This window comes from Scyliorhinus torazame, chromosome 5 (genome assembly GCF_047496885.1).
Source record: "Scyliorhinus torazame isolate Kashiwa2021f chromosome 5, sScyTor2.1, whole genome shotgun sequence".
In the NCBI taxonomy this organism is placed as follows: Eukaryota; Metazoa; Chordata; class Chondrichthyes; order Carcharhiniformes; family Scyliorhinidae; genus Scyliorhinus; species Scyliorhinus torazame.
In genome coordinates this window covers 90,767,935-90,792,766 of record NC_092711.1, presented here as the reverse complement: position 1 = coordinate 90,792,766, position 24,832 = coordinate 90,767,935, and the positions used below count along the sequence as shown (strand labels likewise).

General features: G+C 46.8%; 1 protein-coding gene and 1 non-coding gene across 6 annotated transcripts; one reads left to right on the top strand and one right to left on the bottom strand.

Moving 5' to 3' along the window:
- Positions 1–2,570: 2,570 nt before the first annotated feature.
- LOC140418910 (uncharacterized) lies at positions 2,571–24,832 on the bottom strand. Of its 5 annotated transcripts, XR_011945409.1 has the most exons (4): positions 24,688–24,832; positions 21,365–21,457; positions 11,946–17,668; positions 2,571–3,445 (listed from the first exon to the last, which is right to left on the bottom strand). XR_011945409.1 is itself a non-coding variant. In XM_072502575.1 (3 exons), exon 3 carries the CDS (start codon positions 17,235–17,237, stop codon positions 16,047–16,049), a length of 1,191 nt encoding a protein of 396 aa, XP_072358676.1. In that variant the 5' UTR covers positions 17,238–17,668; positions 21,365–21,457; positions 24,632–24,832; the 3' UTR covers positions 15,830–16,046. The 5 variants fall into 5 exon arrangements, 3 of the variants coding, with proteins under 3 accessions (XP_072358676.1, XP_072358674.1, XP_072358677.1); XR_011945410.1 differs by lacking the exon at positions 11,946–17,668 and having other exon boundaries at positions 24,688–24,826; XM_072502575.1 differs by lacking the exon at positions 2,571–3,445 and having other exon boundaries at positions 15,830–17,668; positions 24,632–24,832.
- trnak-cuu (transfer RNA lysine (anticodon CUU)) lies at positions 23,510–23,582 on the top strand. Its single transcript has one exon. It is a non-coding gene; the product is annotated as a tRNA-Lys (tRNA).

Genomic DNA, 24,832 nt, shown 5'->3' with positions numbered 1-24,832 from the left:
CCACCGTCTAAAGATGTGCAGGTTTGGCGATTCTAGAATCACCAAAAGATATAGGAGCAGAATTAGGCGACTCGGCCCATCGAGTCCGCTCCGCCATTCAATGGCTGATATTTTCTCATCCCCATTCTCCTGCCTTCTCCCCATAACCCCTGATCCCCTTATTGATCAAAAACCTATCTATCTCTGTCTTAAAGACACTCAGTGATTTGGCCTCCACAGCCTTCTGCGGCAAAGAGTTCCACAGATTCACTACCCTCTGGCTGAAGAAATTCCTCCTCATCACTGTTTTAAAGGATCGTCCCTTTAGTCTGAGATGGTGTCCTCTGGTTCTAGTTTTTCCTACAAGTGGAAAGATCCTCTCCACGTGCACTCTATCCAGGCCTCGCAATATCCTGTAAGTCTCAATAAGATCCCCCCTCATCCTTCTAAACTCCAACGAGTACAGACCCAGAGCCCTCAACCATTCCTCTTACAAGTTCTTTATTCCAGGGATCATTCTTGTGAACCTCCTCTGGACCCTTTCCAAGGCCAGCACATCCTTCCTTAGATACAGGGCCCAAAACTGCTCACAATACTCCACATGGGGTCTGACCAGAGCCTGATACAGCCTCAGAAGTACATCCTTGGTCTTGTAGTCGAGCCGTCTTGACATAAATGCGAACATTGCATTTGGCTTCTTAACTGCCGACTGAACCTGCACATCAACCTTAAGAGTATCATGAACAAAGACTCCCAAGTTCCTTTGTGCTTCTGATTTTCTAAGCATTTCCCCATTTAGAAAATAGTCTGTGCCTAAATTCCTCCTTCCAAAGTGCATAACCTCACACTTTTCCACATTGGAAATCATTTGCCACTTCATTGGCCATCTCCTAGCTTGTCCAAATCCTTCTGCAGCCCCCTTGCTTCCTCAATATCTGGTATCATGTGCAAACTTAGCAACAGTGCCTTCAGTTCCTTTTTCCAGATCATTAATGTATATTGTAAAAAGTTGTGGTCCCAGCACAGACCCCTGAGGCACATCACTAGTCACTGGCTGCCATTCTGAAAAAGACCCCTTTATCCCCACTCTCTGCCTTCTGCCAGTCAGCCAATCATCTATCCAAGCCAGGATCTTACTCTTAACACCATGGGATTTTAACTTATTTAACAGTCTCCTATGTGGCACCTTGTCAAATGCCTTCTGGAAATCTAAATAAAGCACGTCTACTGGTTCTCCTTTGTCTAACTTCCTTGTTACCGCCTCAAAGAACTCTTAACAGATTTGTCAGGCACGACCTCCCTTTGACAAAGCCTTGCTGACTCAGTCCTATTTTACCATGCACTTCCAAGTACTCCACGATCTCTTCTTTAATAACAGACTCTAAAATCTTACCAATGAACAAAATCAGGCTAACCGGCCTTTAATTTCCCGTCTTCTGCCTCCCTCCATTCTTAAACAGTGGTGTTAAACAGTGAGCCACATTCCAGTCCTCTGGGACACTTCCTGCCTCCAGTGATTCCTGAAAGATCATCACCAATACCTCCACAATTTCCTCAGCTATCTCGATCTCAGAATCATAGATAGAATATAATCGTAGAATGTACAGTGCATAAGGAGGCCATTCGACCCATCGGGTCTGCACCGGCCCTTTTGAAAGTACACCCCATTTAATCCCACACACTTCCAACCTATCCCCATAACCCCACCCAACCTTTTTGGACACCAAGGGCAATTTAGCATAGTTAATCCACCTAACCTGCATATATTTGGAGTGTGGGAGGAAACCGGAGCACCCGGAGGAAAACCATGCAGACACTGGGAGAACTTGCAGACTCCGCACAGGCAGTGACCCAAGCCGGGAATCGAACCCGGGTCCTTGGTGCTGTGAATCAACAGTGCTACCCACTGTGCTACCGTGCCGCCCTTGCATCCAAGCTCCCAGATTGCCTGTCTTCTCTCTGGGTAAGATTCTGTTTGTCTCTTGTATTTCACTGCGGTGACAGGGCAGAGACATGATTGAAGGGATTTAAACATGGGAGTTCTGGGAAAAATGGGCAAGGATTTCGGAGGTGGCAACATGTTCAAAGAGTTTGGCGAGGAGAGGGAGGTTGAAGATGGGGCAGTAATTTGTAAAGATGGCAGGGTCAAGGGTTTGTTTTATTGAGGAGGGGGTGATGATGGCAGATTTGAAGGACAGAGGGACAGTACCTGAAGAGAGAGAAATGTTGACAATATCCATGGACACAGGGTAGTTGGCTGATCAGTAGCTCAGTGGGTGGAGCAGGAGCTGGGTCTCATGGACAAGATGAGCTCAGAGAGGGCATGAGTGGAGATGGGAGAGAAACTAGAGAAAGATGTGAGTTCAGGGCTCGGGAAAGCATGAAAGTTAGGGACAGTTTGGTGCTTGTGGAAGGGAGGGAAGCAGCAGAGGCAGCTGATCGGATTTACTCAATCTCAGTCACAAAGAAGCTCCACAAGCTCCTCACACCTCTTGTTGGAGGTGAGGATGGAAGAGACAGGGGAGAGCGAGAGTACTTCAAAAGGAACTAACTTGTATCAGAGATATTGAAAAGTTTCAACACACTGCGTATTTCACACAAATCTAATTTATTTGACTTTTAGCCAGAATATTAGCCCCCTGTAAATGGGCTGGAGTTTGTTATCAGCAGAAAGAGACCGAAATGAACATGGTTCAGTCCTGAATGTGAGAAACAGCAAAATCCAATTACTGTGGTTACTTGTGACCTCGTTGGTGTGTCAGCAGATTGGATGATCGAGTGAATCCCTTCCCACACTGAGAGCAGATGAATGGTCTCCCCCCAGTGCGAATTCACTGATGTACAGTGAGGTCAGATGATTGTCTGAACCCAGTCCCGCAGTGAGAGCACCGGACCGGTCTCTCGTCAGTGTGAAAACGTTGATGGAACATCAGATTCCTAGAACTTTTATAGCAATTCCCACAATCTGGACATTGAAAGGGTATCTCATCAGTGTGAACTCGCTGGTGTCTCAGCAAGTGGGCTGAAACAGTAAATCCTTTCCCACATTTGGAGCAGGTGAATGGTCTCTCCCCAGTGTGAACGTGCTGGTGTGCAGACAGATTGGATGACTGAGTGAATCTCTTCCCACACTTGAAGCAGGTGAATGGTCTCTCTCCAGTGTGACTGCGTCAATGAATTTCCAGCTGGGATGGAGAAGTGAATCCTTTCCCACAGTCCATACATTTCCACTGTTTCTCAGTGTGACTACATTTGTGTCTTGTGAGGCCTGATGATCGAGCAAATACTCGTCCACACACTCAACACGTGTACAGTTTCTCACCACTGTGAACGATGCTTTTTCCTTCCATGTTCAAAGTACGATGATATTCAGGATATGACAAATTACGGACTCTGTCAGATCCGGATGTGATGTTAGGTTTGGGTTTCCGGACTTTGAAGCCTCCCCTTCGAACACCCTGTGAAACTGATTTAAAACAGAAAATAGGGAGTGAGAGATAAGCCAAAAAAACACAAAGGTAGGTTGTGAAATTGAGCTGAATGAATCTGGTCATTTGTGGGGCCGGCTCTGGGAAAAAGTGACCATGAAAACTGCTGGATTGTCAGCATTGCCCAGGTCAAGGAGACACAGCCTGAGTGAGTGAGACACAGACACAGACAGAGTGAGAATTTTGTAATTTGGTGCAGTGAGGTAACCAGGAAAGGCAAATGGTTAATCTAATTTTGCTGTTTTTCAGTTAAAAGTGCAGTGTAGATTAGTGTCTGATTGGCTGAAGCTGCCCCCACACTAATTGCTGAGAGGCAGTTATCTGGCAGTCACCTAAGGCCTGTTAAGGGGCACAAAGGTACACATTGTATTCTTCTCTTTGAAGTTTTAGTGGGAGTAATCCTAAAGTCTGTATAAAAGACAAACATAAATCGCACTTAGTAAGCATTGCGCAGGTCAAGGAGACACAGCCTGAGTGAGTGAGACACAGACAGAGTGAGAATTTGGTAATTTGGTGCAGTGAGGTAATTCGGTGCAGAGTGGGAGAAGGTGCTTTTTCCCGACTGTTTTGTTCTCTCTCTTTCACCGGGCCTAATTTTGGGAGCCGTTCGGAGGAGGAGGAGCAGTCTCTGTGAGTATAAAAACCTAATGGTAACTTCCTGTTTTCCAGTTTTTTTTCTCCAAAAGTGACGTCAGAGGGAAGCTGTGATCTGATTGGTTGATAGCAAATCTGCCCCAAATTTTAAAAAAACACAGCTAAACTCGTAAACTTAAATTAAACTAATTAATTAATTAGTGATGGCTGGTCAGGTGATGTGTTTGAGCTGCTTGATGTGGGAGCTGGCAGATCCCATTGCGAGCTGCAGCGACCACATCTGCAGTAAGTGTTGGCTGCTCGAAGAGCTCCGGCTCAGAGTTGATGAGCTGGAGTCTGAGCTTCAAACACTGAGGCACATCCGGGAGGGGGAGACTTACCTGGACACTGTGTTTCAGGAGGCAGTCACATCTGTCAGAGTAAGTACTTTAAATCCTGCCAGTGGCCAGGGACAGCAGGGTGTGACTGCAAGTCAGGCAGGTAAAGGGAACCATTCACCTGTTCCAAGTGTGGGAAGGGATTCACTCAGTCATCCCACCTGCAGAAGCACCAGCGAGTTCACACTGATGAGAGACCGTTTTAATGTCCAGACTGTGGGAAGTGCTATAAAAGTTCTGGGGCTCTGCTGAGCCATCAACGTGTTCACACTGACGAGAGACCGTTCAGGTGCTGTCACTGCGGGAATGGGTTCAGACAATCATCTGACCTCACTGCACATCAGCGAATTCACACTGGGGAGAGACCATTTGCCTGCTCCCAGTGTGGGAAGGGATTCGCTCGATCATCCAACCTGCTGAGACACCAACGAGGCCACAAGTAACCACAGTGATTGGATTTTGCTGTTACTCACATTCAGGACTGAACCATATTCATTTGGGTCTCTTTCTGCTGATAACAAACTCCAGCCCATTTACAGGGGCTAATATTCTGGCTAAAAGTCAAATAAATTAGATTTGTGTGAAATACGCAGTGTGTTGAAACGTTTTAATATCTCTGACACAAGTTAGTTCCTTTTGAAGTACTCTCGCTCCCCCCTGTCTCTTCCATCCTCACCTCCAACAAGAAGTGTGAGGAGCTTGTGGAGCTTCTTTGTGACTGAGATTGAGTAAATCCGATCAGCTGCCTCTGCTGCTTCCCTCCCTTCCACGAGCCCACCGGACATCTTTCTCTAGTTTCTCTCCCATCTCCCCTCATGCCCTCTCAGAGCTCATCTTATCCATGAGACCCAGCTCCTGCTCCATCGACCCTATTCCCACTCAGCTACTGATCAGTCAACTACCCTGTGTCCATGGATATTGTCAACATTTCTCTCTCTTCAGGTACTATCCCTCTGTCCTTCAAATCTGCCATCATCACCCCCTCAATAAAACAAACCCTTGACCCTGCCATCCTTACAAATTACTGCCCCATCTTCAACCTCCCTCTCCTCTCCAAACTCTTTGAAAATGCTGTCCCTCCCAAATCCTTGCCTATCTTTCCCAGAACTCCCATGTTTGAATCCCTTCAATCAGGTCTCTGCCCTGTCACAGTGAAATACAAGAGACAACAGAATCTTACCCGGAGAGAAAGACAGACAATCCGAGAGCTTGGATCCAACACGGATATGTTCATAAGACCAGAAGACAAGGACAACAGCACAGTCATTAGTTTATCTTCTTAAATTCAGAGTACCCAATTATATTTTTTCTAATTAAGGGGCAATTTAGCGTGGCTAATCCACTTAACCACTTTGGGTTGTGGGGGTGAAACCCATGCAGACACGGGGAGAATGTGCAAACTCCACACAGACAATGACCCAGGGCCAGGTTGGAACCCAGGGCCAGGTTGGAACCCAGGGCCAGGATCGAACCCAGGTCCTCCGATCCAAAGGAGCACAGTCATTATTGAGAGACAACAATACATGCCGGAGATGAGACAGACAACTTGACAACACGAATCACAACACCAACCTACCTGGACCCATATACCCGAGACAGGAAGGAGAATTGGAGACAGACTGGAAGAACTCAAAGATTCCAGATACATTAACCAAAAACAGGTGGAATATCTGAGGTACAACAGGCAGAACCAAGGAAGTTCTACCTGCTCCCTAAAATACACAAACACACAAACGAATGGACAGTACCAGGGAAATACCACCAGACAGACCCATCAGATCACTGAGAAAATCCTACAGAATTGCTGAAACATCAACACACTGATCCTCGTAGTTTTTAAATAAATTTAGAGTACCCAATTCATTTTTTCCAATTAAGGGACAATTGAGTGTGACCAATCCACCTACCCTGCACACCTTTAGGTTGTGGGGGCGAAACCCACTCAAACACGGGGAGAATGTGCAAACTCCACATGGACAGTGACCCAGGGCCGGGAACGAACCTGGGACCTCGGCGCCACAATGCTAATCACCATGATACTGTGCTGCCCCTGGTCCTGGTAGTTGATGGTATAGTGGTTCAATAAATCTAATGTGTGGATGAAAAATGTGTGTAATATAGAGTAAAAACAGGAAATAATAATAATATTTATTATTGTCACAAGTAGGCGTACATTAACACTGCAATGAAGTTGCTGTGAAAATCCCCTCGTCGCCACACTCAGACGCCTGTTTGGGTACACTGAGGGAGAATGTCCAAATTACCAAACAGCACGTCTTTCAGGACTTTGGGAGGAAACCGGAGCACCCGGAGGAAACCCACACAGACACGGGGAGAACGTGCAGACTCCACACAGACAGTGACCCAAGCCGGAATCAAACCTTGGACCCTGGAGCTGTGAAGCAACAGTGACAACCACTATGCTACGGTGCTGCCCTATGCTGGATGAACTCAACAGGTCTGGCAGCATCACAGAATCCCTGCAGCGCAGAAGGAGGCCATTAGGCCCATCGAGTTAGAACTAAACTAAATTGTGTGTGGAGTCTGAAGAGATAGGCGAGATACTAAATGAATATTTTTCGTCAGTATTCACTCAGGAAAAAGATAATGTTGTGGAGGAGAATGCTGAGCCCCAGGCTAATAGAATAGATGGCATTGAGGTACGTAGGGAAGAGGTGTTGGCAATTCTGGACAGGCTGAAAATAGATAAGTCCCCGGGACCTGATGGGATTTATCCTAGGATTCTCTGGGAGGCCAGGGAAGAGATTGCTGGACCTTTGGCTTTGATTTTTATGTCATCATTGGCTACAGGAATAGTGCCAGAGGACTGGAGGACAGCAAATGTGGTCCCTTTGTTCAAAAAGGGGAGCAGAGACAACCCCGGCAACTATAGGCCGGTGAGCCTCACGTCTGTAGTGGGTAAAGTCTTGGAGGGGATTATAAGAGACAAGATTTATAATCATCTAGATAGGAATAATATGATCAGGGATAGTCAGCATGGCTTTGTGAAGGGTAGGTCATGCCTCACAAACCTTATTGAGTTCTTTGAGAAGGTGACTGAACAGGTAGACGAGGGTAGAGCAGTTGATGTGGTGTATATGGATTTCAGCAAAGCGTTTGATAAGGTTCCCCACGGTAGGCTATTGCAAAAAATACGGAGGCTGGGGATTGAGGGTGATTTAGAGATGTGGATCAGAAATTGGCTAGCTGAAAGAAGACAGAGGGTGGTGGTTGATGGGAATGTTCAGAATGGAGTACAGTCACAAGTGGAGTACCACAAGGATCTGTTCTGGGGCCGTTGCTGTTTGTCATTTTCATCAATGACCTAGAGGAAGGCGCAGAAGGGTGGGTGAGTAAATTTGCAGACGATACTAAAGTCGGTGGTGTTGTCGATAGTGTGGAAGGATGTAGCAGATTACAGAGGGATATAGATAAGCTGCAGAGCTGGGCCGAGAGGTGGCAAATGGAGTTTAATGTAGAGAAGTGTGAGGTGATTCACTTTGGTAGGAATAACAGGAATGCGGAATATTTGGCTAATGGTAAAGTTCTTGAAAGTGTGGATGAGCAGAGGGATCTAGGTGTCCATGTACATAGATCCCTGAAAGTTGCCACCCAGGTTGATAGGGTTGTGAAGAAGGCCTATGGAGTGTTGGCCTTTATTGGTAGAGGGATTGAGTTCCGGAGTCGGGAGGTCATGTTGCAGCTGTACAGAACTCTGGTACGGCCGCATTTGGAGTATTGCGTACAGTTCTGGTCACCGCATTATAGGAAGGACGTGGAGGCTTTGGAGCGGGTGCAGAGGAGATTTACCAGGATGTTGCCTGGTATGGAGGGAAAATCTTATGAGGAAAGGCTGATGGACTTGAGGTTGTTTTCGTTGGAGAGAAGAAGGTTAAGAGGAGACTTAATAGAGGCATACAAAATGATCAGGGGGTTGGATATGGTGGACAGTGGGAGCCTTCTCCCGCGGATGGATATGGCTGGCACGAGGGGACATAACTTTAAACTGAGGGGTAATAGATATAGGACAGAGGTCAGAGGTAGGTTCTTTACGCAAAGAGTAGTGAGGCCGTGGAATGCCCTACCTGCTACAGTGGTGAACTCGCCAACATTGAGGGCATTTAAAAGTTTATTGGATAAACATATGGATGATAATGGCATAGTGTAGGTTGGATGGCTTTTGTTTCGGTGCAACATCGTGGGCCGAAGGGCCTGTACTGCGCTGTATTGTTCTATGTTCTGTGTTCTATAAACCGACAAAAGAGCACCCCATCCAGGTGTACTTACCCTGTCCTCTCCCCATAACCCCAAAAGGAGAGGCACAAGGACCCCGGCACCATGGACAAACCGTGGAAATGTGGGGACTGTGGGAAGGGATTCATATCCCCGTTTGTGCTGGATATGGGCAGCATGGTAGCATCGTGGATAGCACATTTGCTTCACAGCTCCTGGGTCCCAGGTTTGATTCCGGCTTGGGTCACTGTCTGTGCGGAGTCTGCACATCCTCCCCGTGTGTGCGTGGGTTTCCTCCTGTTTCCTCCCACAGTCCAAATATGTGCAGGTTAGGTGGATTGGCCATGATAAATTGCCCTTCATGTCCAAAATTGCCCTTAGTGTTGGGTGGGGTTACTGGGTTATGGGGATCGGGTGGAGGTGTTGACCTTGGGTAGGGTGCTCTTGCCAAGAGCCGGCGCAGTCTCGATGGGCCGAATGACCTCCTTCTGCACTGTAAATTCTATGTTGATCTATATTCATCGCTGCAGTCACACCGGCGAAAGACCATTCACCTGCTCTGAGTGTCGGAAGAGATTCACTCAGTTATCCAGCTTTCTGTTACACCAGCGAGTTCACACTGGGGAGAAACCATTTGCCTGTCCCAAGTGTGGGATGGCATTCACTCAGTTCTGCAAACTGTTGGATCACCAGCGAGTTCACACTGGGGAGAGACCGTTCTCTTGTTCTGTGTGTGGGAAGGGATTCACTCCGTTATCAATCCCGATGAGACACCAGCGCGTTCACACTGGGGAGGGACCATTCACCTGCCTGGAGTGTGGGAAGGGATTCACTCAGTCTGCCCACCTCACTTCACACCAACGTATTCACTCTGAAATGAGACCTTTTAAACGTTCCCCCTGTGAGAAGAGCTTCAAAGGCAAAATGGATCTGCTGATTCACCAGCACAGTCACACTGGAGAGAGGCCGTTAACCTGCTCCGTGTGTGGGAAGGGATTCACTCAGCATTCCCTCCGGCTGAAACACCAGCGCATTCACACCAGGGAGGGAGCGTTCATCTGTTCCCTGTGTGGGAAGGGATTCATTCGGTCATCTACCCAGCAGACACACCAGCGAGTTCACAAGTGCCTCCAGGACTCTGCTGTTATTGATGTTAATCACATCCAGGACTGAGCCAAAATCACATCCAGGACAGAACCATGTTCATTCTGACAGCTGGAGTTTGTTTGAGTTGATTGTTAATAATCCCTGAAACTGAGATTAGAATAGATTGGTGCTTGATCGCCGGCACAGACACAATGGGACAAAGGGACTTGTTTTGCGCTGTAAAACTCTACAACTCAAACCCATCTCACTTCACACCAACATCTTCACTCTGACACAAGACATTTTGTGTGTTCTGACTGTGAGAAGAACTTTGGAAGCAAAATGGATCTGCTGACTCACCAACGCGCTCACACTGGAGACAGACTGTTCACTGCTCCGAGAGTGGGAAGGGACTTTTCTCCGGTTGCGCCCCCCACCCCATCCATCGCCACCCACTCCTCCCCCCACTTCCCCCAACCCGAGACTGGAAATTCCCGCCCAAGGTAAAAGACCTTTAAAGGGGTGGCACAGTGATCAGCACAGTTGCTTCACAGAGCTAGGGTTCCAGGTTCGATTCCGGTTTGGGCCACTGTCTGTGCAGAGTCTGCACGTTCTCCCTGTGTCTGCGTGGGTTTCCTCCGGATGCTCCAGCTTCCCCCCAGAGTGTGAGTGTAGCTGGGCTGTCTGTCTTCACTGCAGCTATTTGATAAACACCCATTTCTTAAAGGTATTCTCACATGGCAATTCTGAATTCTCCCTCTGTGTACCTGAACAGGCTCCGGAATGTGCTGACTGGGGGCTTTTCACTGTAACTTCATTGCAGTGTTCATGTAAGACTACTTGTGACAATGAAGATTAGGATTATTTTTAAAAAATGTTCCGGCAAATTTCCATCCCGCCCGCGATGATTCCCGCAGCCGGAAATATGACCCCAACAAATGGGATGAAGCCAAATCTTTAAAAGTCAAAGTCTTTATTTCAAATCATTGCCGTGCTGTCAGGGAAAGGGTTAACTTCTCTGCTTATTTACAAAAGGGAAGAGGAAACATTCACAAAGCATCCCACAGCTTGTGATCTCCGAAACATTACTTCAATGCTGAAGTTTATCTTCAGAGAATGAAACGTTTTGGTGCCTTTTCCAATTGGACCAGTAAATTATGATTCACACTGAAAGGTTTACTTTCACTCAGTAATTAGAACATTTCACTTTCTCAGCACTGACACTTTAGATTAAATCCCAATTGTTCTCTTCCCCTGTAGCTGGTGTGTGGAGAAGATCATGTTCACTGTAGATCTGTCAGCACAGAAACCGCACTGTGCTTCTGGATATACCCAATCTGCAAGTAGATTAATCTTTTAAACATCACCCAAGTGAAGGTCTTCCCCTGACTCTTAAGGAGTGAGATGTCCCTGTAGTTGATGCTGTCTCCTCTGTCACTGCTGTTTTTATTGCATCACACATGTTCCGTGGACCAGTCTCACAGCCCAAAAGGGGAGGGCAGGAAGGTGTGACAGTCAATGGGACTTTCTGTGTGTGAGCCGTTCAGCTGGAATTCCATCCTTGCCGGGCACCTTTCTGCTTGCTCAGCAATCAATGGCCTTTTCCAGCTCAAATGATGAGAGTTCCTCGACCAACTCAACCATGACAGGAAGCTGCAGGAGAGTCAAACAGAGACTGGGCGATGCCCTTCTCACAGGTGTACAGCTCACTGTTGTGTTCAACCCAGCTCCTCCTTACTCTCTCACCATGACTGACACTGAGCATGCTCAGAGCACACACCCACACTGCACCTGTGCACGGGCCTCGTACACTAACTGATCGGGGACTTTCTGCAGCATGGGGGATTCTGGGTAATGCAGCCGCCATATAGAGCAATTAGTAAACAGGAAGATTCTATTTCCCAGTCCGCAAAACAGAAGATCCACAGTTAGGCAAGATGCTGGGCATGAAGCACAATGAGAGGTTCGGATACTTTATTTAATACAGAAGCACATTATTCTGATATCACTTAGACATGGGCAGCAAGCAGGCTGATCTACAGTATGTACAGTATTTACAACACCTGGGACACGGTATATCATCTCATCAAACCAGTGATAGGTTTGTTTACTGTTCATAATTGTGACTGGGTCATACGATTCATGCAAAATGCAACTCCCCAGGTTCACTGACCCACTCCCTCCAGACCTGTTTTCGCTCCAAGGGTCTTGACATCTGCCTTAGTTTTTATCCAGCCGTGTATGTTCAGCTCACACTGCCCAACAACCGCCTCTCCTGCACTGGGCACAGGGTTTCCATCACCAAAAATCTGTCCTGGTCCACCCACATCGACGCTACGACCAAGAAAGCACAACAGCGCCTATACTTCTTCAGGAAACTAAGGAAATTTGGCATGTCCACACTGACTCTTACCAACTTTTACAGATGCACCATAGAAATCATCTTATCTGACTGCATCACAACCTGATATGGCAACTGCTCGGCCCAAGACTGCAAGAAACTTCAGAGAGTAGTGAACACAGCCCAGTCCATCACACAAACCTGCCCCCCATTCAGTGACTCTATCCACACCTCCTGCTGCCTTGGGAAAGCGGGCAGCATAATCAAAGATCCCTCCCACCCAGCTTACTCACTCTTCCAACTTCTTCCATCAGGCAGGAGATACAAAAGTCTGAGAACACGCATGAACAGATTCAAAACAGCTTCTTCCCCGCTAAACCTCTTATGGACTGACCGAATTAGTACTACACTCCTGTATGCTTCACTCAATGCCTTTGTCTATATATTGACATTGTGTACCTTGTGTTGCCATATTATGTATTTTCTTTTTAGTTTACTTTTTCATGTACGAAATGATCTGTTTGAGCTGCTCGCAGAATAATACTTTCCACTGTACCTCGGTGTCCGTGACAATAAACCAATCCAATCCATATCGAGGGAGTAATCTGCCTCTCTTGCATTGGTGCTCTGCATTTCCCTCATAACACAGTGGCATAGAAAGGTGACAGCACAAAACAAAGGCACTCAACAAATTGTATCTGTGCCAACTTTCTGCAACAGTCACAATCCGCCGTCATTGGCCCTGAACTCTGCAGATATTTTTCTCCTCAAAAGATACGAACAGATGAGCAAGGAGCTGGAGTTGGCTATTCAGCCCAGTCTGCTCCACCATTTAATAAGCTCATGGCTGATCTGATAGTCACAGATAGTTGTCCAATTATTTTAAAGGCATCAATTGAATCTGCCTCCATCACATTTTCGAGCAGTGCCTTCATGATCCCACACGCAGCACAGAATGTTTTTCTTCACATCATAAGACATAGGAACAGAATTAGGCCACTCGGCCCATCGGATCGGCTCCGCCATTCAATCATGGCTGATATTTTTCTCATCCCCATTCTGCCTTCTCCCCATAACCCCTGATCCCCTGATTAATCAAGAACCTATCTATCTCTATCTTAAAGACACTCAGTGATTTGGCCTCCACGGCATTCTGTGGCAAAGAGTTCCACTGATTCACCACCCTCTGGCTGAAGAAATTCCTCATCTGTTTGAATTCCTCCTCATGACGTGAGGAAGGAACTGTGCCCCTGAAGCTAGTGAGTCGAAACAAACCGGTTGGACTTTAACCTGGTGTTGTAAGACTTCTTCCTCTGTTTTGAAGGATCGCCCTTTAGTCTGAGATTGTGTCCTCTGCTTCTAGTTTTTCCTACAAGTGGAAACATCTTCTCCATGTCCACTCTAACCAGGCCTCGCAATATCCCATAAGTTTTAATAAGATTCCCCCATATCCTTCTAAACTCCAACGAGTACAGACCCAGAGTCCTCAACCGTTCATCATACGACAAGCTCTTCATTCCAGGGATCATTCTTGTAAACCTCCTCTGGACGCTTTCCAAGGCCAACACATCCTTCATTAGATACGGGGCCCCAAACTGCTCAAAATACTCCAAATGGGGTCTGATCAGGGCCTTAAATGAAATGAAAATGAAAATTGCTTATTGTCACAAGTAGGCTTCAAATGAAGTTACTGTGAAAAGCCCCTAGTCACCACATTCCACGCCTGTTCGGGGAGGCTGGTACAGGAATTGAACCGTGCTGCTGGCCTGCCTTGGTCTGCTTTAAATGCCAGCGATTTAGCCCAGTGTGCTAAACCAGCCCCTATATAACCTCAGAAGTACATCCCTGGTCTTGTATTCTAGCCCTCTCGACTTGAAGACATTGCATTTGCCTTCCTAACTGCCGACTGAACCTGCACGTTAACCTTTTTTTTTACATTTAAAAAAAAAATTTGGAGTTCCCAATTCATTTTTCCAATTAAGGGGCAATTTAGTGTGCCCTATCCACCTACCCTGCACATCTTTGGGTTGTGGGAGCGAAACCCATGCAAACACGGGGAGAATGTGCAAACTCCACACGGACAGTGACCCAGAGCCGGGATCAAATCTGGGATCTCGGTGCCGTGAGGCTGCAGTGCACCTGCACGTTAACCTGAAGAGAATCTTGAACAAGGTCTCCCAAGTCCCTTTGTGCTTGTGATTTCCTCAGCATTTTCCCATTTAGAAAATAGTCTATGCCTCCATTTCTCCTTCCAAAGTGGATAACCTCACACTTTTCCACATTGTATTCCATCTGCCACTTTGCCCACTCTCCTAGCCTTGCTCAGCATTGCTTATTTTTCTAATCACTTTAAATGAATGCCCTCTGTTTATAATCTTGCCCTAAATATGACTTGCTAGATCAAACGTCTATTGCAGATCCTTAGTTTTAATGTGGTCAAGTGCCTTTCCATTTGAGAACTGTTCAATAAAGTTATTAGAATTATTTGTAGCTAGGGCAGCACGTGGAGCAGTGGTTAGCACTGGGACTGCAGCGCTGAGGACCCGGGTTTGAGTCCCGGCCCTGGGTCACTGTCCGTGTGGAGTTCGCACATTCTCCACTTGTCTGCATGGGTTTCACCCCCACAACCCAAAGATGTGCAGGTTAGGTGGATTGGCCAGGCTAAATTGCCACTTGATTGGAAAAATAATAATAATAATTGGGTCTGAATTTATTTTTTTTAAACTTCCCCACCAATCAGTTTTTTTCCATTCCCCTAAAGTGACCTTATTTTTATTGGGAGTTAACTGAAGTGCGTTCCCAATGGCTCATTATCTAAATTTTCATTTACCACTTTTCTGTCCACCTGACCCAGTCCATGGCTTTCTCCCTCATTGTCTAAAACACATGAGCAACTTTTGTATAATCCTGGAGTATGCATTTAAGTCTAAATCACTGATTATATACCAGAAAACTGTGGCGCCTCACTGGAATCAGACGTCAAGGCATCATTCAGTCCTGGATGTGACTAACAGCAGCAACAACAGCTGAATCCAAACCCCGCTGTTGCCTGTGAACTTGCTGGCTGATGTCTGTTTAGGTTGTTTGACTGAATGAATCTCCTCCCACGCACGGAGCAGTTGAACAACCTCGCCCCAGTACCGCTCCCACGTGTGGGAGACACGGCAGCACAGTGGCTAGCACTGTTGCTTCACAGCTCCAGGGTCCCTGGTTTGATTCCCGGCTTGGGTCACTGGCTGTGCGGAGTCTGCGTGTTGTCCCCGTGTCTGTGTGGGTTTCCTCCGGGTGCTCCGGTTTCCCCCCACAGTCCAAAGATGTGCGGGTGACGAATGTGATATAAAATAGTTAGTTTAAATATATTAGTTATAGTAATGTAGATGTAGGCCGGTCTAATTCTAGTGAGTTCACAGACAAAGGATTTCAGAAAGCATGGTAAGGAAGGGGGGAGGTGTGTCTGGTAGAGGAGGAGAAAAGGATGCTGGGTAACAAGTGGCCAGGGTTAAGGAATGAGAAGTGAGCCAATTAGGATGTATGGCCAGGTCAGGAAGGGCATAGGATGACCTATGGGAATCGTGTCTGTGAAACTTGATGCCATTTGAATGTATTTGCAGAGATCCCTTTGTATCCTTCCTCATTCGTTTCCAAGGGGTCCAGGAGACTGGTTCTGTGTTCTGTGTCCCTGAGAAGCGAGTCAGACTTGCAATTTGGTTTAAAATAAATAATTCTATGCCTACAAATCCATCTCGAGTTTTATTGAGACCAGACTGATGGGTAAAGAATTCAACATTTGTCACGGGTTAGATGGATTGGCCATGCTAAATTACCCTGAGTGTCCAAAAATTGAGGTGGGGTTATGGGTTAGGTTGGAGGTATGGGCTTAAGTAAGGTGCTCTTTCCAAGGGCCGGTGCACTCGATGGGCCAAATGCCCTCTTTCTGCACTGTAAATTCTATGATTCTGTTTCAGTGTGAACTCGCTGGTGTTTCAGCAGATTCTGTTTACTTTTAAATCTCTTTTCACAGTCAGAACATTTAAAAGGTTTCTGGTCAGTGTGAACAAGTTGGTGTGAAGTCAGGTGGGATGACGGAGTGAATTTCTTGTCACATACGGGGCAAGTGTACGGTCTCTGTCCAGTGTGAACTCGCTGGTGTCTCAGAAGCTGGGATGAACAAATGAATCCCTTCCCACACACGGAGCAGGTGAATGGCCTCTCCCCAGTGTGAGTGCGTTGATGGATCAGTAAATTCTTTCTGCTTTTATAGCTCTTCACACAGTCAGCACATTTAAAAGGTTTCTGATCAGTATGAACAAGTTGATGGCTCAGGAGGAGTGATGACTGAGTAAATCCCATCCCACACATGGAGCAGCTGAATGGTCTCTCCCCAGTGTGAGTGCATTGATGTATCAGTAAATTCTTTCTGCTTTTATACTTCTTCTCACAGTCAGCACATTTAAACGGTCTCTGGTCAGAGTGAACCTGATGGTGAGTCCGGAGGTTTGACAAATCATTAAAACCCTTCCCACATTCCAGACAGGTGAATGGCCTCGCCCCAGTGTGAGTGCGTTGATGTGACAGTAAATTCTTTCTGCTTTTAAAGCTCTTTTCACAGTCAGAACATTTAAAAGGTCTCTGATCAGTGTGAACAAGTTGATGTTTCAGGAGGTCGGATGACCGAGTGGATCCCTTCCCACACACGGAGCAGGTGAACGGCCTCTCCCCAGTATGAGTACGTTGGTGTATCAGTAAATCCTTTCTGCTTTTAAAGCTCTTCTCACAGTCAGAACATTTAAACGGTCTCTCATCATTATGAACAAGTTGGTGTTTCAGGAGGTGGGGTGACAGAGTGAATCCCTTCCCACACACGGAGCAGGTGAACGGCCTCTCCCCAGTGTGAGTTTGTTGATGTATCAGTAAATCCTTTCTGCTTTTAAAGCTCTTCTCACAGTCAGCACATTTAAATGGTCTCTGGTCAGTATGAACATGCTGGTGTGTGATGAGGTTGGATAGCTTAGTGAATCCCTTCCCACACACGGAGCAGGTGAATGGCCTTTCCCCAGTGTGGCTGCGGCGATGAGTTTCCAATTCAGACGGGTAATTGAATCCCATCCCACAGTCCCCACATTGCCACGGTTTCTCCATGGTTATTGACAGGTTATCAGGTACAGGTGGGATGCAGATTTGAGGTCACTATCAGATCAGCCGGGAAGTTATTAAATGGTGGAACAGGCTCACGGGGCTGAATGTCCAATTGCTGCTTCTTGATTCCTTTGGTCCGAATGTCCTTATGTCTCTCCAACTTGGATCATCAGTTGAAGCCTGAGTACGGTGTCTCCCTGATGTAAATGCTGCAATTTAATTTCATGCTGTGTGATTGGTTAAAGCTCAGTTCCAGCTAACTGTGGAAAATGACTTAGATGTCTGTGTCTCGGTGCTTTTCCAATCACAGTGACTTTTGAATTTTTTTCCGAAAGACAAAACAGACAAACATTTCTCCTTCCACGTTGAAAGGCCGGTCCTGATGAATCAAGTGACTGTCAGATCTCAACATGATGTTTGCATCTGCAAATATTCTGTAAAAGGAGATTACATTGAATTACTGTGAAAATATAAGACACAAACAGGCCATTCTGTCACAGATTTTGCTGCTGTCAATACTCGGCACACATCTCCGACTGTCACACCTATCAAATCTCAGCCTTTCAGCTGATTTTCAATTCCATTTTCTCTCATGTGCTTGTCCCGTTTCCTTTTGAAAACATCTCAGCACTTTCCTCAACTCCTTTCCATGGTAATGAGTTGCATATTCTCAACATGTGATAAATAAATTTGTCCGTATTGCCCCCTTGGATTTATTCGTAACTATCTTGTATTTATGACTTGTTGTTTATTGATGGTCCCTGGTTTTGGATTCTCTCACATCGCCCCTCTCCAAACTACTGATAATTTAAAAGATTTATAGCAGGTCACTGCTAAATTTGTTGTTGTCGATAGAAAAAAGGCCCCACTCCATTTAATCTTTCCTGATCGCTGTAATCTCTCATGTTACAAAAGTCATCACTATCAATGCAGGATAGAATTCGCAAACAGACAAACCTTTCTGTTGGGTTCAGTTTGTTCTGTGCAAATTCTCCAGTTCTAACCCCCTCTGAAAGGAGTTTACAAAAGCTACCACTGTCAGTCCAGGATAGAAATTCTGAACAGGCAATTCTAGTTTCTCTGGAACATTTTTTCCTCTCTTGTTCCCCCAAAGCTGTAAATCCCCGTCCCACACACTCTCCCTCCTCCTTGGGCTGAAATCCAAACCCATCTCACCATTTCTTTCCTCCACTCCCAGTTTTCTCCCTCCCTCTCCTCTGCCTGGGTTCAGTTCTCCAGCTCCTGTCTGCAGACTGACAATAAAACCAATGGGTCTTATTGGGGGTTTGGGGCCTCCAGTGCGGGTTTGTGAATCCTCCCCGCCCACCTGCCACGGTTTGCTTCCTTGCCAGAGATCAGGGTCCTCATTGATTTGAGTGCAAAGTGTAAGCTCTTATTTCTTGTCCCCCTCCCCCATCCTCTGATGTGAATCAGCCTCCAGTGGCTGAAGCAGGATGGTGCCCATTAACCTGGGCCTGTTCCCGGGAGGGAGGGAGAAGCCCCGCAGCTGCAAACCAGGGAGCTGACAATGATTGTGAAGGGTTTGCTCCAGCTCACAATGCCCGGGGACTGATTGACGGCAGGTTCGGACCAATAGGAAGAGGCGACGGGCCTGGAAGACCAAATATGAGCGGCTGGTCCTCCAGCCAATCAGAGTGAATGGGAGGTGGAGCTAAGCCGGGGCTATCGCTCCCTCCGCATTCACCCGGCCCCACACTTCGTCCACTCAGGCCTGTCTCGGGGAAAAGACGAGCAGCTTTCGCCAGTTCAACTGCTGTATCCTAGCTTCGTATTCGGGGCTTCGGGCTACACGGAGTGTTTATGAAGCCTACTGACCCATGCGCCGGCTCCATCCCTCCCTCATGCCTCACCCGACCGAATTTGACCGGCTGAGGATTTCCACCCTACCGCCTGAATCCTGAGTTGTCATCGGTACTGGATAATCTGAAACATCAAACCAGAGCGGAGAGAGACCCACTCATGCTTCTGTGGAGACAAGGGCACCACGCTAGCACAGTGGGTAGCTTTGTCGATTCACAGCACCACGGACCTGGGTTCGATTTCCGGCTTGGGTCATTGTCTGTGCAGAGTCTGCACGATCTCCCAGTGTCTGTGTAGGTTTCCTCCGGGTGTTCCTGTTTCCTCCCACAAGTCCCCAAAAACGTGCTTGTTTGGTGATTTGGACATTCTGAATTCTCCCTCTGATTACCCGAACAGACGCCGGAGTGTGGCGACTAAGGGATTTTCTCAGTCATCATTGCAGTGTTAATGTAAGCCTATTTGTGACACTAATAAAGTTTATTATTCAACTGATCATCAAACGTGGAGAGGGACAAGGACACCAACAGCATGCTGAAACCGTGGAAACAGGAGCTGGTTTAGCACAGGGCTAAATAGCTGCCTTTTAAAGCAGACCATGGCAGGCCAGCAGCACGGTTCAATTCCCGTACCAGCCTCCTGAACAGGCGCCGGAATGTGGCGACTAGGGGTTTCTCACAGTAACTTCATTTGAAGCCTACTTGTGACAATAAGCGATTTTCATTTCATTTTTCATGTGGGGACAGTGGGAAGGGATTCAAGTCCACATGTGAGCTGGAAATTCATCACCTCAATCACACCAGCGACAGACCTTTCACCTGTTCTGAGTGTGGGAAGGGATTCACTCAGTTATCCGAGTGAGGATTTACCAGGATGTGGGAGCCGAGCTGGTGAGGAAGCGAGCGGCCTTTAATAAGGTTCAGGCTGCTCGGTGTAAGAAAGGAGTTTGATTCGGGGTGGTATACCCGGCAAAGCTGCAGGTGACAAATGAGTCCAAAGAATTCCATTTTGAGACACTGGAGGAGGCGAATGCCTTTATTGTAAAGCATGGACTGGGTCCAGTTATCTGTATTGGACAAGATGTACGTTCCCTGTGGGGTGGGGTGGGTGTTGTGATATCCTGTCTATAGTTTTGACATTTTCTGATAGATTGTTTTTCTGTGTGGAGATGAAGAGAGATTTTCTTTACAAAGCACAACGTAGATCTATGGGGAGGGGTGGGGGGTGACGGCACATTTTATTCTCGAGTGGGCAACATTGTTGTTTTTATTTTCTTGGTGTCCTGAGAGGAGCTGCCCTGCCAGCAGTCAGCTGGTGAATGGGAGTGAGATGGAGGGGGGGGCTGCAGCCGGTGAACCAGTTTTAGCTGGTTCGACAAGCTCAGCCCGGGGGGGGGGGGGGGGGGGGGGGGGGGGGGGCGGTTAGATTTGTGTGTCTCGGTGGGACGTTGGTGAAAAATGGGGGAGGGGGGTTACTTTGCTGATGAAGACTATAAAACTGTTTTTGTTTTACTCTGAAGATGTGTGTGTGTGGCGGTCATCTTGGGTGGACCCTTGGCCTGTACTTTTTGAAAATTTGCTGGATAGACCCTCACGGTGGAAATGGCTGAGTCCATGATGGGGACTGGTGCAGAGACCCTTGATACAGCTGGTCACCTGGAACGCAAGGGGATTGAGTGGACCAGTGAAGGTCAAGGGTTTTCGCTCACCTAAAGAATCAAAATGCTGGTGTGGTGTTCTTGCAGGAGACTCACTTGCGGGTTAGAGATCAGACCAGACTGCGGAGGGGTGAGCCAAGTGTTTCACTCGGGCTTTGACAAAGGGCTCGAGCTGCTGCAATTCTAATCAATAAAGATTCCTCTTTCGGTCACTGGGATCATTGCGGACACTAATGAGAGTTACGTGGTGGTCAGTGGGTCATTGGGTGCTAGTGAATGGCTAAGCCCCTAACTGGGCCGATCTGGCATTTGTAAAAAAAATGATTGGGATCCATCCCAGACCTGGATACACGTCAATCAATGCTTGGCGGAGACTTCACTTGTGTACTGGATCTGGAAATGGACTGGTCCAAGTCCATTCAACCGCTATAAATACACAATAACGGAGTGGAACCTGGACGGACCATCTGGCATGACCCAGACACCGGAAACGATAACAGCAAACCCGGAAAAAAGATAAATCAATCTGTTCCCATCAGTAGATTGTAAAAGGATTACGGGACACAGATTTAAGGTTGTGAGCAAGATCTACAGGGAGGATATGAGGAAGAAATTTTACGCAGTGAGTGATAATGATATGGAATTCAATGCTTACACATCTCCAGGTCCTGATAACTCGAATGGTGCTGTCAGAATTGATGTGAGGATTGGTTGTGAATTTCCTGTCTGCGAAACCCTAGCTAAGTCCCTGTGAAAGAAGATTACAAAAGGCATCACTGTCAGTCCAGAAATAAAATTTGGGAAAGATAAACATTTCTCCCGGTTTGAATTTGCTGAGTATAAATCCTCCCCTACTAATCCCCTGTAAAAGGAGTTTCCAAAATTAATCACCGTCAGTCCAGGATAGAAATTCACAACATTCTCTCCTCCTGGTCCAGGATGATCGCTCATCCTCCCCCCCACCCCGCTGCACACTGTCCCTCTTGTCATCAGCAGTCCCCTGATTTGAGGGTGATGTTGACTCAAGGTTGTGAATTTCTACCCTGGGTCTTCATGTGACTGAACAGAGCCGCAGAGCTTTGGACACATGGGACAGGACGTCCAATGAGACAGTGAAATCGGAGAGCAGGATTGGCTTCCTTTTCTTTCCATCTCTGCCACCGCTTTGCATCATCAATAAGACATTGGGACTCAAAGACTAATCCAGTTTGATGGATAAGTTGCCTCCATTCTGAACAATGGGGAACAAGCTCCTCCCACTCTTTGAAACATCGCCCCGACAAAGATGACAAACGCGCATGCGACCTGATGCACATCCAATAAAGATGACGGCCATTAACCCGAGCCGAACACGAGGAGCCGTAGCTCCGCTCAGTACAAACTGGGTACCTTAAACTCTTTTCCTTTTTAAAAAAAAAACTTTTTATTGGCATTTCTCATATTTATAAACAACCGTGAACTCTCTTCCGAAGTTTGCGGCTTACAACAGCTTTACACAACGTTTCCACCCACCCCCACGATCTCTCGCTCCCTCCATATTGTTAATCGCCTCTCACGATTTCGGATCTGAAGACACAGCCCTTCTGCATCTCCATTACCCACACAGCGCATGCTTCAATCACAGCGGGCCCCACCCCTCATTCACTCCGATTGGTTGGAGGACTAGCCGCTCTCGGTCGGTCCTCCAATCCTGCCCCTCCACCTCCTATTGGTCTGGAGCTGCCGTCAATCACCCAGGCATTATGACGGTTCCAGATGGTGAGAGCGGCCACAGGCTCAGACTGTGCGCTGATTGTCCAATAATAACAGTGAGAGTCTCAGTAGGACAATTAGACACTAATAGTGGAGATGGGGCCCAGAGGATAAACAGCAAAGGATTCACTCACTTTGAGTGTAACAAACACTGTCTGTTCCAATAATAAGAGTCAGGCTGCAGTGTGTGAGTGAACACATCATTGGATCCAATGTAGAATCATAGAATCCCCCCAGTGCAGAAGGAGGCCATTCGGCCCATCGAGTCCATAGCAACCCTCTGAAAGAGCACCCTACCTTGGCAAATTCCCCACCCTTTCCCCGTAACACCTCCCAGGGACAATTTAGCACAGCCAATCCACCTAATCTGCACATTCTTGGACTGTGGGAGGAAACCAGAGCACCCGGAAAGGAAATCTACGCAGACGCAGGAAAACTCCGCAGAGACAGTGACCCAAGGTCAGAATTAATCATAGAATCTACAGTGCAGAAGGAGACCATTCGGCCCATTAAGTCTGTACCTGCGTTACCTGATCTGGCCAACTCACTGAAATGTACTTAATTCTGAATTGCCTAGCAAGCCACTCAGTTTAAGGACAATTAGGAATGGGCAACCCAGCTGGTTTGCCCGTGACACTCACATCCCATAAAAAAGAGAAAATCAAAGGGCTGTTGCCTGTGCCGGTTTCAAAGCAATCAGTACTGGCCCTTCACTCCTGGTTTACATCATTGATTTGAAAGTAAATGTAGGAACATGAATAAGAAGTTTACATGTGACACAAAGATGATTAAACATTGGTGATAGTGAGGAAGAAAACTGGATGGAAAACAAGGCAAAGGATTACATGATAAATGGCAGGACAGGACTAGTTAGGCCAGAGCTAGATTCCTGTACAGGAAGATTGCACTAGAGAAAGTACAGAGGGGATTTACGAACATCAGCCAGAAATTGACAATGTTTGCTCTGAGGAAAGTTTGGATAAACTGGGACTGTTTTCTTTGGAACAGAAAAGACTGAGGGGAGACCAAAATGAAATTGTGAAAAGCAGCCTGGCTAGCTCAGTCGGCAGAGCATGGGAGTCTTAATCCCAGGGCCGTGGGTTCAAGACCCACTCTGGGCGCTTCAGCTTCTTTAATGTGAGAATATAGAGCTGGACTGTTTTATGGGCGGCACGGTAGCACAGTGGTTAGCACTGTTGCTTCACAGCACCAGGGTCCCAGGGTTCAATTCCCACTTGGGACACTGTCTGCGTAGAGTCAACAGGCTCTCCCAGTGTCTGTATGGGTTTCCTCCCACATGTCCCGAAAGACATGCTTGTTAGGTGAATTGGACATTCCGAATTCTCCCTCTGCGTACCCGAATAGGTGCCTGAATGTGATTACGGGGATTTTCACAGTAACTTCATTGCAGTGTTAATGTAAGACTACTTGTGACAATAGTAAAGATTATTCTAAATGTATAAAATTCTGGCGTTTCATGGTGGCACAGTGGTTGTGCGCCTGCGTGTTGGGGACATGGGTTCGATCCTGGCCCTGGGTCACAGTCTGTAAGGAGTTTGCACATTCTCCCATTTTCTGTGTGGGTTTCACCCCCACAACCCAAATATGTGCACGTTAGATGGCTTGGCAAAATTAAATTGCCCCTTAATTGGAGAAAAATATAAATTTATATATTTTTTTAATTCAGAGGGATTTAAATAGATTGGAAAGGAGGGTCCTATTCCCTTTGGTTGAGGGATACATATAAAAGGGGGCAGAGATTTAGGGAAGGACTCGGAGGTTTAGAGGGTGGTGAGGATCTGTGACATGCTGCCTGAAATGATGGCAGAAACCCTCATAACATTTAAAAAGTATTCAGATAGACATTCGAATTGATGTAACTTAAAAAGCTACAGACCACAATCTGGAAATTGGGATTCGGCTGAATACCTACTTTGTAGCCACGATGAGCTGAATGAAATGCAACAGAAACAACAAACTTTAACAAAATCCCGGATAGTAACTCTCACTACGAACAAGGTCAGCAGTTTGCCCAGTTTAACTGCCAAGTATGCTAATGCGGTAATTTTAAAATGTATCTGCATACATAAGAGTACAACAGCAAATTATTTAACTTCCCCAATGTGATCGGTGTAATTAGTCTCAAATTTAACCCGGAATGGTCATTTACATTTTCCCAGTCACTCTGATATCTGAAATCTTTGCCCTCAGACAGAACAGACAAACCATTTTACCGCCCAATGATTTTCAGGTCCTGATGAATCGAGTAACTCAGTCAGAGGATGATGTGATGTTTGGTTTGACGTTCCCATCAGTAAATCATCGTATTTCGAAAGGAGTTTCCAAAGGAATTTCAAAAGATTCTCTCTTC

What these genes read in the sequence shown, in the direction of transcription:
- LOC140418910 (XM_072502575.1), bottom strand. Translation starts at nt 17,237, where the DNA reads ATGGAGAAACCGTGGCAATGTGGGGACTGTGGGATGGGATTCAATTAC.